Source organism: Crassostrea angulata, chromosome 3 (genome assembly GCF_025612915.1).
Source record: "Crassostrea angulata isolate pt1a10 chromosome 3, ASM2561291v2, whole genome shotgun sequence".
Classification (NCBI taxonomy): domain Eukaryota; kingdom Metazoa; phylum Mollusca; class Bivalvia; order Ostreida; family Ostreidae; genus Magallana; species Magallana angulata.
In genome coordinates, this window is record NC_069113.1 from 14,077,696 (window position 1) to 14,093,991 (window position 16,296).

Below are 16,296 nucleotides of genomic sequence, written 5' to 3' on the forward strand. Positions count from 1 at the left end.
GATGCGAAAGAGCCCCAACGATTACCTTAGTATGGCACAATCCTGTTTAGGATTCACAGACTTGAAATCTAATTATTAAATGGTAATGCAAGATAAATTGATAGAGAAAAAGTATGTTGCTCAAAAATTACTAGTAATTCAAATGGGAATGAAAGATATAGAAAATAAATGGAGCTGGTTTTCTAAATCTCTCAAAAATAACTGAATCCAGTTAAATAACAGTGACCAGAGGATGAAGAATAATACATGACTCGTACTTGTCCGTAAATGATGAAATAACCTAGCCAACAGCAGTTTAAAGTTATTTCACTTCCTTTTGCAATAGGTAGAGAAGAGAAACTTTTGAAAAATATGCTCAATACCTGTGACATCAGCTATGATATGAAACAAGAATATATCCAAGGTAATCTTTCCTGGAAAGTATTTTATATACATGTATTTGTTTGTGTATGTCCCTATTAACTAAAAGTCTAAACAATCGCTATAAAACTTTTTATACCATGCACTAAAATCCTTTATATAACTCCTTCTTGAATGACCAATGTCGAAAAAAATGATAATATATAAGGGTTATATTAGCCATCTGTTTTTTCTCCCTTCTACATTCGTAAACGGGTTTGATCCATCTTGAATTTGCCCAGACACAGTTGTGTTTTAGAGAGATAGTTAAGGAGAAGTAAATTCTTCCATTCAAACGGTTACGAAAGTGGCGAATATAAAACAGGACGAATATTTACCAGTATACAGAAGTAATTTATTATTCTTTGCATACCAATAAAGCCACAACTGGAAATCAGAACATCTCACCCAAAAGTCATTAACATCTCTTTTTAATAGAGCACCCCTAAACATATTTTCAGTTTGCAGAGGCAAATTCACTTTATGACCCTACGAGACCACCGCCAGGAGTCTTGGTTTTAATCATTTCAGTGGAAGCGTCTTTGCTCATCCTTATGATGCACTTAGTTTGTCCGGTAAATACCCGTTACCAGAAAAGAAATTAATTCTTTAGAATATACTTGTTTAACCATTGGATCACATGAATTGTCTTCCTTATCATAAGCGGAATGACACAGGGATCGTTATTTTTTTTTTTAAATAAGCATCCATGTTGTTCTTTGCCCACAAGATGTAAACAATTGAAGAGAACTTTCAGAATTTATGCCGATATAGCTACCCCTAAAAAAATGAAAAGAGAAAAAGAATAACCAGTACCACAGACCAGGGTTTCATAAATGAATTTAATTACTCTGTCCTAAGTTTCTGCTTCCAATATTTTCCCTTTATATCACGTTTACTGCCATTTCAGCAATCAGCTTTACAACATTTTCTCAAATGGACTTAGATAAACATGAATGATCAATACATATTATGTAACGCTATCTTTTTAAATTTGAACTCCCGATTGTTTGATTTTTTTCCTACGTGGTTAAACTATTGCGTCGTTATTCAGGCGAATAAGTCTTCCTTCTGAATATTGCACACAAATCTCATAGGATTCGGTATGGCAGACACACCAGAAGCTAGTGCATCAACAAACCTTGTTTCACAAAGTCGCTCTAAATTGGCAAAGTCTTTGATGGATTCATCTGAAATAGAACCAAAAAAAGTTTTAGTTATTTATACGGGTGGAACAATTGGAATGAAAACAAATGAAAAAGGAGGTTTGGAAAAAAAATTGTTCATTTTTTTCCTCAAAGTAATGTTAATGACATTGTTAAATTATTTATCAAGAAATTGAATTTGCGTGCTAATTAAGTTAATAGTTTTTTTTAGTCTCGGCTAAAAAAAATCAAAGCTTAAACTTGAGAAAAATTGCAAAAGAGTACTGCTTAAATTCTACTAAAACGAAACAGGAAAAAAAAAATTAATTATCAAACAGAAATATAGAAAAAAGGCTTTCTATGCCGTATCAAGGATATGTAGTGTTTCCTGTTGCTACATGAAGGACACAAATAAATCTTGTAGAATTAAACAAAAAAATTAAATGTACACTGACTTGATGAAAAGGCTGCGAGTCAGAATATAAGTGCTGCTAGGGATTAATTGTTCTATGATTTTAATGAAGGTAGAATGTTGGGTAATTTTAACAGGAGAAAACTAAGTACAGTAAACACAATAAGTTACTTAATGTTTTTGTTTGACAATACTTCTTCTGACAAACAGTATGCCTGAAAATTAAACAAAACTAAAAAAAAAACCAAGTTCTTCGGATATGAACATGAAGTTATTTGAACAAATTTTTCTGAAGACAATTCAAATTCATCTGTCTATTGAAGAAATTATAATGTGTGTGTACCAGTGATAGAAATGAGCTACCAGAATGTTTGTGAATTATCAATTCAATCAGGATCACAGTTCAACAAATAGATGTACAGTTAATAATATTCGTTATTTCTTTATTATAAATTTATAATGCAAACCTGCATTAATCAATTTGTTAGCATACACAATTGCAGTAAAAATAATACTTTGTAAAAATAATAAATTAATGTTTAATTGGCATTTGACCTGCTTTTGCCAAGCATAATTTCATACATTTGGGGCTGCCTAAAAGCTAAATCTAAATCTTAGATGTAATAGAGTTAGTTTTAGAACACCTTTATACTTAAAGAAGGAGTCTTTTCTAATTTTCGACTTGTCAAACGAAAATTTGATTAATTGTTCATTAAATCAAGATGAAAGGAAATTAAAATAGTATGTTTTTCTTTCTTTTTTACTATCATACAACTTGGCATAGAAAAAGTAAACAATTTTTAGAATCTAACAAGGACTATATTTTTGGCGTAATATTGGCGTAGGAAAATATCACATTTCGCAATTCAGAATTGCTGCAGAATATTGAGTCTGTTTTAGCATTTTAAAAACAATAACATTAATGTTGGTGTTTTTTTACTAATGTGAACTTATGATATGATACTTGAGTTTCAGAATATGTTTTTAAAATATGATATGCCTTTCGAATTACGTTTTTATAAGCTTTTTAAGGCGCCCATTCTATACATTAATATTTGTGAAAAAAATCACTAAAGTCAGTTTTTCTCTCTGATTAAATGGTCAATATATTAGCTTTTCTGTCAATATATATCTTTATATGAAGTCTTCATAATACATAAAAATCAGAAATATTATATTATTAGAAGCATAAAAAAATAATCAAAATTTCTTCAAAATTTAAGAAAATTAGAGGAAATGCGGGCTAAGCAATATCAATTTTAGCATAAATATTTATTCCAATTAAGTAGTATAAGCTGATAGACATTCTGATATTCTATCATTTCATTGAAGAATAGAATCTTTAAATCTTAAACAAATGTCTACTGAAGTACAAAGAGCTACTCTTATTTTTATCATACTTTACGTTGAGGAAAAAGGTAGTGACCTTGACCTGACCTTTATAAGAAAACAAAAAGGTCAAATTTGATTAAACTGATAGAATCATTTGGTAATATAATCCGTTTGACTATGTCAAAATTTCATGAATTTAGTATGTTTGATAACGAGAAGACTCCTTCCTTAATGTATGCAGCTTTCCTTTTTTAAAGATTTTACCGTCTCATGATGGAGTTTGATTGCCTAGAAATGGAAGATTGTTTCTGGTAAACGATGAGTCATTGATTACGTCACATACTCATTCAAACGTGTGCTTTGTACATTGATAGAAATTTATGAGTGCTTTATCAGGGACAGCAAACACAGATTATATAAGCTCAGACCAAAGATATCTGCAATAAAACACAAAACGTTGTCAATACGTGCACAAAACATAGCTTAATTTTTTACTTAGGAGATGTGTTTTGTGGATCTAAAAATCCATACAAATGTTCACGCTTCAAAGAAGATTCAAATTTTGTGTTTCTCAGTAGCAGAACAAACATTTATTTATTTTTGAGGTTTGGAAAAGGGCAGTAGTCGAGTGAACATTTAAACATTAAATTGTTTTTTATATGATTCCTGCGAGATACGACGATAGCTAGCATTGCAGAAAATAAAACATAACCCGCGTTAGCTTGTTATGTTTGTTTTTTTTTCTGGGAAAACAGTTACCTGTAGATATTGAAGAAAAATTGCCCAAAAATCTCACAGCTACTCTGAACGAAGGGAGAAAAGGCAAACTTTTATATTTCAGAAAATAGAATAGTTTACCAAAAAAAATGATACAAAACAAAAATACAATTCAAAAGCCCCTAACAAAGTTGTACAATATACCCCAAAGCTAGCTGATTGGGTTACAATGCAGAAATGTAACTAGCTAATTTGTAATATTATTTTTCTTAGCATTAATGTTTGTGCCAAAAAAATGTTCCTTTTAACCGAGTAACAATAAGTTCCTCATTGGTGTAAATAGTAATTTTTTGTTGCTGTTTGTAATATATGTATTGTTTATTTTAATCTTTTATTTTTCTCATAGGCTTTTAATTGATATCATATAACAATTCTGTAATGGTTCATATTGATAAATCTATTTTTTTCTTCTTATCTACCTTTAGCTTATGATCAATCTTAAATAAATAACACGTATTATACCATGCAAACTTTTAAAAACCTTTTTTTTTTTAAATATATATATATTGAAGTCTTAATTACAACACATTTGAAATACACGTACCTTCTCTTGAATGTTTTGCAATAAGATACATATATCATGAATAATCGAGAAGGAAATATTTTGAATTTAATAAAAAAAAAAAAAGAGCTCCAAATGTAAATTTATTGAGGAAAGATTAACAAGAAGCCCCACAGTTAGAATGAATGAAGGGAAAAAGATGCAAAATTTATAATTAAAGAAGTAAAACGTAATAAAGCCCAAAAAAAAAAAGAAAGCAAAACTGACAAATTGTTTTTGATATTGATTTTTTACGCTAAGTAAAACAAAATTTTAAAGCAAAGGTCCACAACAGGGCATGGCGTTACAACTATAGAAATATGCATGTAACTAGCTAATACATGTAATATTATCATTCTCCGCATTAATGTTAGTGCAAATAAATGTGCCTGTTCAAAGGAAGAATTCTTCTTAATTGAAAAGAAACCCGATAAGTTCCTCATGTAAATAGTAATTTTGTTGTTGCTCTTTGCAATAGATGTTTTGTTTATTTCAATCTTTTGAATTTCTTCATAGTTTTTTTTTTAATTAGTTCATATAGCAATATTTTTTCTTTTAGAGAGTTAAAAGCTATGCATGTAATGCTCTTTTTATAATCATTTTTAGAATAGTAAGACGAACGATTTTGCAATGGTTCATAATGATAAATCATTTTTTCTGTTATACCTTTAGTTTATGAGCCGAAGGAAGACTTTCTTGTGAACAAACTAAGAACTCTTCCAATGTTTCATGACAAGGAATACGCTGACGGTCATTTTGCAGGGGATGAAGAAGACTTCCTTGTCATGCCGTATGTATTAATCCCAATAAATGAAGAAAAATAAAGAAATGATAAAATATCAAATAATATATTAAAATTACAATTACTGTACAAGTGTCATACGCGTAAACTATATCAGTAATATAAAGACAGTGCATTTTTCAAGAATAACTAAAATCTATATGTAACACTATCTGCTTAATATTTTTTTTAAAATCGAAATTTACTAGATTATGCAATATACCAACGACTTGCGTCTCAACACTTTTTTGCTAAGATGTTAAAAAAATTATAGACCTGCAACATAAAAATGTAAAGTATTGTAAAGATCATTGTTGAAAAGGCTTTTTATGAAACTATGTATACCACAATACGTCCGTTTCATAATTTCACAAAAAGGAATTATTAATTTTAAATATTACCTTCTAATGTAATTTTATTTTAAAATAAGATATATAATGAACCAATTGGTCTACGTTACTAGTAATTGAAAATTGAAAAATTTCGGTATTGGCATCAGACAATTGAATAATTTCGGTATTGGTCAAAATTCATTGAATAATTCGAAATGCTTCGAATTAATGCAACATGATTTTAGAATTTAAATTCTTTTTTTTAAAGAAATTCAAACTGGAGAGAATCGCCTGATTTTTTAAACATTTAATCTTGTAAATTGAACAATGATGCAAAATGTTAACTTTACATAAATTTGTGTTCTTTAAATAAAATAAATATGTTTGTCCTAGCATTATACATGCATTGAAATCGTTTTCTATTACCATTTTTTTTAAAGCAGTATTTCTTAAAATTAAAAATGTTAGCTGATAATTTCTCCTAAAATTTTATCAATTCTTGTTTTCAAAATGCATACAATAATAAATATTGAATTACTCTTTATTTGATATTTTGTCACCAGTTAAAGACATTTAAAAAGAAATTCATACTACGATCAGGTATGTACGACAGTGAATATATGTGTCAAGGAGTCCGTCTTGTATGTCACTTACAAGTGTTTGTGGTTGGGCTACTAATGTTGTTTGTACCAATGTATTCTATTATTACTATTCTATCTATTTTGTTTTCTCGACATATTATAATTGGATGATAGATAGATATGCAATCAACTTTGAAAAAATCCATGTTTAGGAATGATGCAAATGCAAATTTAAAACAGTACTATTTCTTATAGAATTGAATCGTTATTGGTGGAAGTAACATCCAATGATTAAATATCAAATTATGATATAATTATGATATTAAGTTACATTAGTAGTCATAATCCTGATCATTAATGAATCACTTTTATCATTAACGTACTACCTAGACGTCCTTATTAATGTAATAAAAAAAACTTTTCAAACACTTATAACATAAAACACAAAATAAGTACATCGTTGACTATTATTGGTATAAGTTTTATTATAGATGAACTTAAATCATCAATGCTAGAATTATTATGATAAAAGAGCACTATTTTGATCAAGTCTTGGATAAATTATGCTTTTTTTTATATGTCCATGTCTATTTCTACTTTGGCCAAGAAGAATTTATTACATGTAGATACGTGAAGATTATTAACAAAGTGGACAATTAAAAAAACCACATCTTTGACCAATAATGCAATATCTTTCTATTACATAAGGTCTAGTGGATGGCCTTGCTTAGTGGATGGACAAGTCATGCATTTTTGCGTCGTTTAGCTAAGAAGGATATATGATATCAAAGATAATAAATTAAAAAATTCAGAAGTTCATCGTTGATCAATAAAGGTATCTTTCTATTGGTTTTGGCCCAGTGGATCTTGCCTAATAGATGGATTTCAAAAATTTTAGATACAATTAGAGGTACATGCAAAAAAGCAAAATTCAAAACAGTACTATTTTATTCCTAATTGTATCATTAATGGATTAAGTTTATCCATCATTCAACATCATTACAATAAAATACATGTATTTATTTGAATGCAGCTGTTATGCATTTTTCTTCTTATTCATTTATGGGTGTGAATTTTGAACATACACTAAAAAATTTTGAAACTCTGTCATTAATGGACGGCAAAGTAGTTCCTTAATGATAAAATTATATTTTTAATTGTCAGGGTTCTGACCACAAATGCAACTCATATCATCAGTAATTACTATATCATTAGTGGTTACTACAATGCTAAATGCTCTCTTATCATACTTGGTGGATGTAAATGTATGAGAATGTGTGCATATCTTTTGAAAAATGCATTGTATGACTCCAATACTCTTACAGTTTTTATTACACAAAAATTTGATTGAAGAAACGGACAGCTTTAACAAGAATTCTGTCCGCCTCCAGTTCAGTTTTACTGTTTTCGTTGTAAAGAATACTTGATTGTAGTACATGAAATCTTTATACAAAGTACTAGTCTGAAACATGTCAGCTAATATATTTTACATCTTCCTTCTTTTTCAGACGTTGTAATTATAAAATTATTTAACTATTCCTTAGATCTCCATATATCAAGCCTTCTAGCAATTTAGATGTAATGTAGAAATATCATTTGGTGGAGGTGTTAAGCTTTTCGTGTTTCTGTACCATTGTTAATATGTTTTACGCACGAACTTCAAAAAGATAATGAGATAATTTTAAACAAAATCGAAAATTTTTCAATTTTGATGGTCCAAAGTTTCTCTGAAACGAATTCTTTTTTAGAATACAAGCCTCAAAAAGATTTCACTGAATGATCTGTCCTTCTAAACTTGTAAATAGATGTTTAATCCCGATTATCATCAATGCCTAAAATGATTTCAAAGTTAAAAAAAAAGTGTGTTTAATTCAGTTTGTTCTGATTTCTTGCTGCTTTAAATGTACATGTAGTATTGCTATGGCTCGCAAAGATAAGAGTCTGGTTAATTTCAACCCCCTGTAAAATCAAGGGGCATTTGTAAGTATGAAAAGATAATTGACGTATAATTGACTATAGTTTTTTGTTCTACGTAAATTTTTCTGAACCCCCCCCCCCCCCCCCGAAACTGTTACGTGCGCACAAATTTTTTGAAATATATCATATCTTATTGCAGTCATCAAAAAGGCAAACGGGTAATGTACCGAATAATGGAGTACAAACCACTACTAGACTCAAGTAACATGATGGAAACAGATTGGGGAAAAATTGCGTCCGACTTATTCGTAAGGATAATACTGCTTTCTTTGGTGTTTTATGCGAATGTTCAGGTAGCGAGCATTGCAGGAAAAAAAACCATACCCAGCATGCTGATGAAGGAATTACTGTCAAACAGTAGTGCTTTCTACAAAAGAACTTGCGATGAAGTCGTAAACCTTTAAATTTTCAGTGATGGTCATCAATGCGGATTTTTTAAAAGCAAAAACAAATTCTTCTCGACTATATCACTCCAAATATTTTTGATAAAATTTAGCTTATTTGTTAGGTACTAAATGAACAAATAGAATTTGGTCGTAAATTCTTTCGTAAAACACCATACTGAACGTTTTAAAGAAGGTAAATTCTTCATAAATGGATAGTATGTCAAAAAAAATTAAGAGTCTGACGTAAGTCAGAGCTCTAAATGTAGCTAAAGTTTTGGTCGACATCAATGTTGTACTTACTAGTTAACAGAATGCACCATTTTACAGTGTAAACAGTTTCAGAGTCATGATATGTTCTACGTAGAAAGCAATATTGGAAAGTTCAAGGAATGTATATTTTTATACCTGGATAAAATTAAGACGTGTTTGTCAGCATAACACCATTTTACGTATATTAAAGCCATTTAATGCAATTTATATGTCAAATTTAAGTAATTATTTCAATGCCCGTTAAATCAAAATTGAAGTTTAATTTCAGAAACATTACGACCACTATGACGGGTTTGTGGTACTCCATGGGACAGACACCATGGCCTACACAGCGTCCGCTTTGTCCTTCATGTGCGAGCATCTTGGCAAAACCATCATACTAACAGGATCACAGGTAAAGAGCCCAGTGTTTTTTAAAAAATTTAAATTGTTTATAAAAAAAAAAAGAAAAGCAATGCTTTGTATGGAAGATAAACCTTTGCAAAAATCACCCAAATATTAAGAAATTTTAAGGTTTTAAGAGGTAAGGGTTAAGAAATTGTAAAATTAAAGTGGTGGTGTTTTAAAATTCAAGTATTTAAAAATATATTTTTAGTGAATAGCCAGTAATACCAAGTCTTATACAAAAGATTTTATACACACACACACACACACACACACACACACACACACACACACACACATATATATATATATATATATATATATATATATATATATATATATATATATATATATATATATATATAATGTTATTGTTCAAAGATCAGCTTCAAGTTAAGTTATTATATTTTTAAATTTGAGATATCTATTAATACAATGATTTTGCACTTATGTTGCATTTTGTTTTGTCATTTAGATTCCAATTTTTGAGGTCCGGACAGATGGAAGAGACAACTTTTCATCCTCCCTTATCATGGCAGGGCTGTACAACATGCCAGAGGTAATATTTTTAATCATATTGTTATACTTTTGTTAAACCAGCGTATACAAGTATCGAGTAGGCATTAGGAATTACACATGCTGCACAAGATGGAGCAACATTTTGTCGTTACCATTTTCTTTGCGGGTTTTTTCAATTGTTTTTATTCTTGGTACAATCTTGTTATGATGTACATTTATTACAATACAAATACAGATGACCCCCGCAACTGTATTATGATTTCATATTTTTTTAATAAGCTATCGGCGTGAACATACAGTCTAAAAACACGTCCAAGCCTCAGATACTATACGTAATTGGGAATACACATACATGTATCTACTTTTAGTCTTTCTTTGAAAGCATGTTTTATAGCTTGAAAGTAATTAACTAGAGGATACAATGTCGATGTATGAATTGCACATCTACACCAAGTTACTTATCAATATAAAGATACATTGCTTAAGACCTTAAAGGTATGGTTTAATGTCAATTTATATAAAGTACAAATTTCATAAAAAACCTAAATTTTTTTGTTTCTATAAGGTGTTGGTGTGTTTTGACAACAAAATTTTGCGAGGAAACAGAACAATTAAGCATGACGCTGGGAGTTTCTTTGCTTTTACTTCTCCAAACCTTCCACCCATTGCTACTTTAGAGATTCGTATTGACGGTAATATATCTCATTTTGGATCTGGTTTGGTCGTCCTTATTTATTCCGTCTTTGACCTTAACCTTTTCTCTGAAAACGTTTGCGATCAGTCAAATGTAAGGTTAATATTTAAACAATATGAGCTAAAACAAATTGCTGCATAACCCTACTTTTTGATAATTCTTCATGTTACTTTAACCTTAACGACAATTTAGCTTAAAATTAATCATTAAATCATATCAGATGAAAGATTTATCTACAAAAGAATATATAAGAGACTGACTTTTGTCAATACGCTGATAATGTAATTTTGCTTCACATAGAGCGTCTAAATAGCTTTCCAAACAACAGCAAAATTAGTAACATAAGTTTATGACTCATAATCGTTGTTGTCATTTTTAAAGTAAATTACATTTTCACAATAAAAGATTTAGAATGAAAATTGCAGTTTAAATTGCTTTACAATTAGAAATTTGATTGAAAACATGAATTAAAGTATATTTTTGTGATGGAACCTAATTATAGTTAAACGATAAAGGCATATGATTTTTTTTGTTAAATGATTTTTTTAGTGGACTGGTCTGCAGTTTTTAGGCCACTGGGAACAGAAAAGTTCAGAGTCCACACAAACATGTGTAAAAATGTGGGACTGTTGCGTATATTTCCTGGCATTACCACGCAAACCGTATGTTCTTTACTTCTAGAACTGCACAATCTGTAATACTATATTTTATGCATAACTATCTATGAAAGTTTAAAAGGAAATTAATGTAAAGATTTTTTAATTTTAGTTCTGATCTTTATATTTTACGTTCTAAGAATACTACGTGTTTGAATAATCGTATAAATTTGTACATTTCTGAAAAATGTAATGCATAGATTATCTTCATATCTTTTTAGATTAAAGGGGCATAGTCGCTATTTGAGCTAAAATTCATTTTCACATCTCATTTTGTTTTAAATCGATTATTTTCTATCCAGCGACCTAAATGAATTTAAAACATGACCCGAGTCTTGTTTATATAACAAAAAATTGAAAGCTTTCTATCTCGCATCAAAATTGACATCTACAATTCAAATTTTTTGAATCATTTAAACTGGAAAAATTCAATTTAGATCAAACCATGACATTGCCGCTTAAAATCGTTCAGAGGTTTGCTTTGACTATACAATACTGTATCGTAAAAGTGTTATTTTATAAGGGTTTTTTCTTTAAAAATTTCTTCGTACAAATTTTTACAATTTGAAAAAAAATATGGAATAAAACTGACTAACTGGATTCTTTACAGCCTAAGATAGGAACCGGTATATTTTTTTCAAGGTCAAAGCATTTCTTCAACCCCCGATGCAGGGAGTTGTCTTACAGACATACGGATCAGGAAATGCCCCAGATAATCGACCTGACCTAATTTATATTCTAAAGGAAGCTTCCGACATTGGAGTGATTATTATTAATATTACACAGTGTATCAAAGGCTGTGTCAATGCTTCATATGCCACAGGAAAGGTAAAATGATAGACTTAACCTCATTCATCATCATTTGTATATTAAACTTATTATGTCAAATATTTTCTTGATAAAAAAAAAAACTTGCCCTTCTGGATTTTAAAGGCTTTGGAAGATGCTGGGGTCATCTGTGGAGGAGATATGACCCCAGAGGCTGCCCTCACCAAACTGAGTTATGTCCTTAGCAAGGAGACATGGACACTGGACAAAAAACGAAAGGTGAAAGTTAGAAATAGCTGCATTTATATTAAGGAATCAGTTTTCAGAATAAGTGCAATCAACCATGAACATATTATAGAGAAACTTAGAAAATGAAATTGTTTTCATGCATTGATTTCTTTGAAATCCAAATGTTAAATAATTTATCCTTTAATCCAAAACGTCACCACAATCATGACATTGCACTAGTTGATAATAATGATAAAACTGATGGCTAGCTTTCTCATGTTTCATTTCATGACAGAGAAAATAAAATTTGATAAATTTCAAACTTATATTCAAAAAATAATATATAAAATGTAATGTTATTGATTAACGTTTTTATGCAAGGAATAGCTTTTCATCATTGAAGAAACCATATTTGTTATGTTTCAATTACAGTCAATGAAGAGGAACTTGCGAGGAGAAATGACTGTGGTAGCTAAAGAGAATATCACTATTCTGGACTTTGAGTTGATTGAGAGTGTGGCTCGAGCATTGAGTGTTAGCAGTACTGAGGTACATGTACACATAACTAATCAAAAAATCAATATAGCAATTGTAACAATAATGACTGTTAACAAAATACTGATATACTGTTAAATATTTTATGTTGTTACGGTTTGTAATAATTTCTAGCATTTAAAGTATCTTTTTAGTATTTTAAGCATACAGATTTTTACTAAAGTCTATACGAGCATTGTGATAATATATCAGACAGCAAGTTATTCTTGAAGTTGAAGTTCATTAAATAAAAAAAATTAATTATATAATCTACAAGAATTTTAAAATCATAATAAACTCTGATGAGCCTGTGTTTACATTGGTTTGAAAATTGGCCATCTTTTCTTCAATTTCATATGGAATGCACTGTAAAAAATTTCACTGCTTTCAAAAATTAGTCAAAGAATTTGTATGATGCTTAGATTCATTTATCAATGTATTATTGTAAACGAAAAAAATAGCAGAATATGGTTAAAATTGGAAATATTTGCAGGAGATTAGGAAAATAAGAGATGCCCTGTATCCCAGTTTAATGTGTGCAGCAGCTAAGGCTGGTGACAATCAAGCATTGGAGACACTAAGAAACCTAGTGAGTGGAAAAACATTTTGATTTTTTGAAAAAAAAGTCCTAAAAATATCAAACCCCTGTCGTTTATTCATGTTATCTGTTCAGGAAGGGAACTTGTCCTCACAAAACCATGATGGGCGTACAGCATTACACGTGGCATGTAAAGAGGGTCACGTGACTACAGTACAGTACTTGCTCCACCAGGGAGCCTCGGTACATCTGAAGGACTGCAACGGAATCACACCTCTACAAGATGCAGTAATGGGAAAACACCAAGATATTATAACACTTTTGGTGAAAACAGGTGCAAAACTAACTATAAAGCCCATACTTTTGGCCATGGAGCTCTGCTGGTATGTCCACTATAATTAGATTTGATTCATTACTTATCTCATACTCTTTCCTCATGTTAAAACACACTTTTGATGTAAGAAACTGTTAATAAAAAGTACCGGTTATTGCAAGTATTGAATATATCTAAGATTTCTTTCATAAAAATCGATTTGATAGAAAAATAAGGTACCCAAGGGTATATGGCTTTTCTTTTTTTTTTTTTCTTTTTTTAAAAATCGTGTTTGACAAATTCTATAATTGCTGAAATTTATTTTTCAGTGCTGCAGCCTCTGAAGACATAGAGACTCTTCAGGCCTACAGAGATGCTGGGGCCAATTTGAGTGAATGTGATTATGACAAACGAACGGCACTGCATGTTGTAAGTCTCATTTAAGGGTGTTGTTTACTCAGGATTTGAGTTCTCAAATTCGGATTGTTATAAAGTTCAATGTAATGAGTAAAATTTGTTCTAAACAAAAAAAGTATTAATAAAATGAATTATTATTGACAAAACATTTGAAATTTTTACTTTATTACGTAATTAGGCTCAAACAAAAATAGACTTTTAGCCAAACAGAGGAAATTCGGACAAAATTTTGCAGATTTTGTTTTCCGCTAAAACATTTTTGGAAGTACTCTAATATTGAAAGTTAAGATTTTATATTTTAGTCTATATAATTTTTCATATTTTCTGCTGGTTTTACCTCACTTATTCATTAAAATAATTGTATGGCACGAATTGCGAAAATATTAAAAAATGTTTAAAAACGATAAAAGACACCATATCTCAAAATTTTGATCATTTACCTAATATAAATTTTATGCCAACAGAATAAGGACAATATAAGTAGTTCAATGCTATAAATGTTTTTGTATTATCATCATTCAATTTTTTGTAAACTTAGATCAAAAATGGGTAGGAATTTGAAAACTGATAGAGGAAATTCGGACTGGAATATTTTTTCAAATTGTAGCTGAAATCTTAATGTTTTATACCTATTTAGTGCCACTGCCATTCATAAAATGTATTACACTTTTTAAAGTGCTTTATTATTTGAAATATATTTACAATTAAGAAAATGTCAATTGTAGTGTAAAATTTTATGGGATTTTTCTTGATTTTTCAAAAAATATTCAATGGCCATTTACTCAAAAAGTAGGTCATTGACCTACTTTTTTGAAAGTGAAAAATAACACTACAATCAAAGGTCTATAACATACAATAGATGGGGTTTCATTATCATCAGTGGAATTTTTTTTCATTCTGAGTAAACGTCATCCTTAAGTGCTTCATAACATGGGTGGATTTCTTTATGAAGCATTGGAAATATATGTGAATGCTTCATGTGTCTCAAATCTGTTCTATATTTGATATCCACAAAATTTAAGACGTAATCTTCAAATGATGGTTTGTCATGGCTTGTCGTTCAAAGATTACTATTTAAAGGGTCATGGTCACGATTTTGGTAAAATTCTATTTTTATGATTTTATTATTTTTTTATATTTATTGCTTTAGGAATGTATTTCTTTAGATCAAATGAAATTTGAGATTCAATCGTAGAGCTATAAGCAAGATACGGGTCTTACAATTCTTCGTCACGTAAACAAGACTTTTGTGTACATAGGTTCAATATACCAGTCTTTTTCAAGCTGATTTGTCTATCTTCTTTTTCTATTTAAGCATGAATAGATACAGTTCCTAACCTTAAACGTAATGTTTAACACATTCATCTTAGGTCCAAAACCGGTATTTCACCATGTTAACAGAAGCTCTGTAACTTACTTATGACTCATCAAATGACACTCAATTTTGATTTTTGACGAAAATCGTGACCATGCCCCTTTAAGATAATTAATAGTACTCGAATTAATTTCGAGAGCACCAATTATTCGCCCAACGCCATTTATAATAGACTTGTTCTTTTGATTTCCCACCTAGGCTGTAGATTCTGGTTGTAAACGTTCCGTTCACTTTCTTTTGGACAACGGTGTCAGCTGGAAGATGGAGGACATTTCTGGTAACACGGCACTGGACTGTGCCAAGAAAGGAAACGTGACTGAGATCATTGAGATGATCGAACAAAAGGAAAAACAACTTGAAACTACTAGTTAATTTAGATTTGAAAGTTAATGTGACATATTTACATTATTTTTATTGTTTAAGTAAGTACAGAAGAACCTTTCAATTAAAATTTATGAGATGATTTAGTATATCATTTGCAGAATCATTAGATGAAGAAAAAATTAAGTTGAAAATGAGACATTTAATCATTTCGTTAAAATATCATTGATGCTGATTATAATTAGTTCATATTGACCATTGCTTTAAAATGGACTTCAAATTTTTACTTGTTCATCGTACATGTGTACTTTAAGTTGAAAATAAAAGAAATTGATTGTACGTGTTAATTCGTACGTGATACATCTTAAACTTTGCAATGTACAAATGAAGATCTTCTGGCAAACTCATGAGGACTGTTATCTTTTGTGTCAAATGGTCACGCAACCAACGTGCAATAGCGCTATCTTTAATGTTCTACAATAACTATTTTTTTACTGTGCCAACAGTATAAATTGGTACAACTGATTTATTCATTTTTACACACACACACATATATATACACACACACACACACACACACACATATATATATATATATATATATATATATATATAT

The 16,296-nt window shown here is 29.8% G+C and overlaps 1 protein-coding gene across 1 annotated transcript; it reads left to right on the forward strand.

Moving 5' to 3' along the window:
• The first annotated feature begins 1,403 nt into the window (after positions 1-1,403).
• Positions 1,404-16,220, forward strand: LOC128178523 (L-asparaginase-like). Its single transcript, XM_052845729.1, has 14 exons — positions 1,404-1,664; positions 5,279-5,396; positions 8,417-8,525; positions 9,202-9,327; positions 9,793-9,876; positions 10,402-10,528; positions 11,080-11,192; positions 11,829-12,014; positions 12,120-12,233; positions 12,615-12,731; positions 13,210-13,305; positions 13,390-13,637; positions 13,897-13,996; positions 15,558-16,220. The coding sequence occupies exons 1-14, from the start codon at positions 1,505-1,507 to the stop codon at positions 15,729-15,731; spliced, it is 1,872 nt and encodes a 623-aa protein (XP_052701689.1). The 5' UTR covers positions 1,404-1,504; the 3' UTR covers positions 15,732-16,220.
• The last annotated feature ends 76 nt before the right edge of the window (positions 16,221-16,296 follow it).

What these genes read in the sequence shown, in the direction of transcription:
- LOC128178523 (XM_052845729.1), top strand. Translation starts at nt 1,505, where the DNA reads ATGGCAGACACACCAGAAGCTAGTGCATCAACAAACCTTGTTTCACAA. An exon ending in CACTGGACAAAAAACGAAAG is followed by an intron (nt 12,234 to 12,614) that starts GTGAAAGTTAGA and finishes TTTCAATTACAG; the next exon opens with TCAATGAAGAGGAACTTGCG. An exon ending in TTGGCCATGGAGCTCTGCTG is followed by an intron (nt 13,638 to 13,896) that starts GTATGTCCACTA and finishes TTTATTTTTCAG; the next exon opens with TGCTGCAGCCTCTGAAGACA.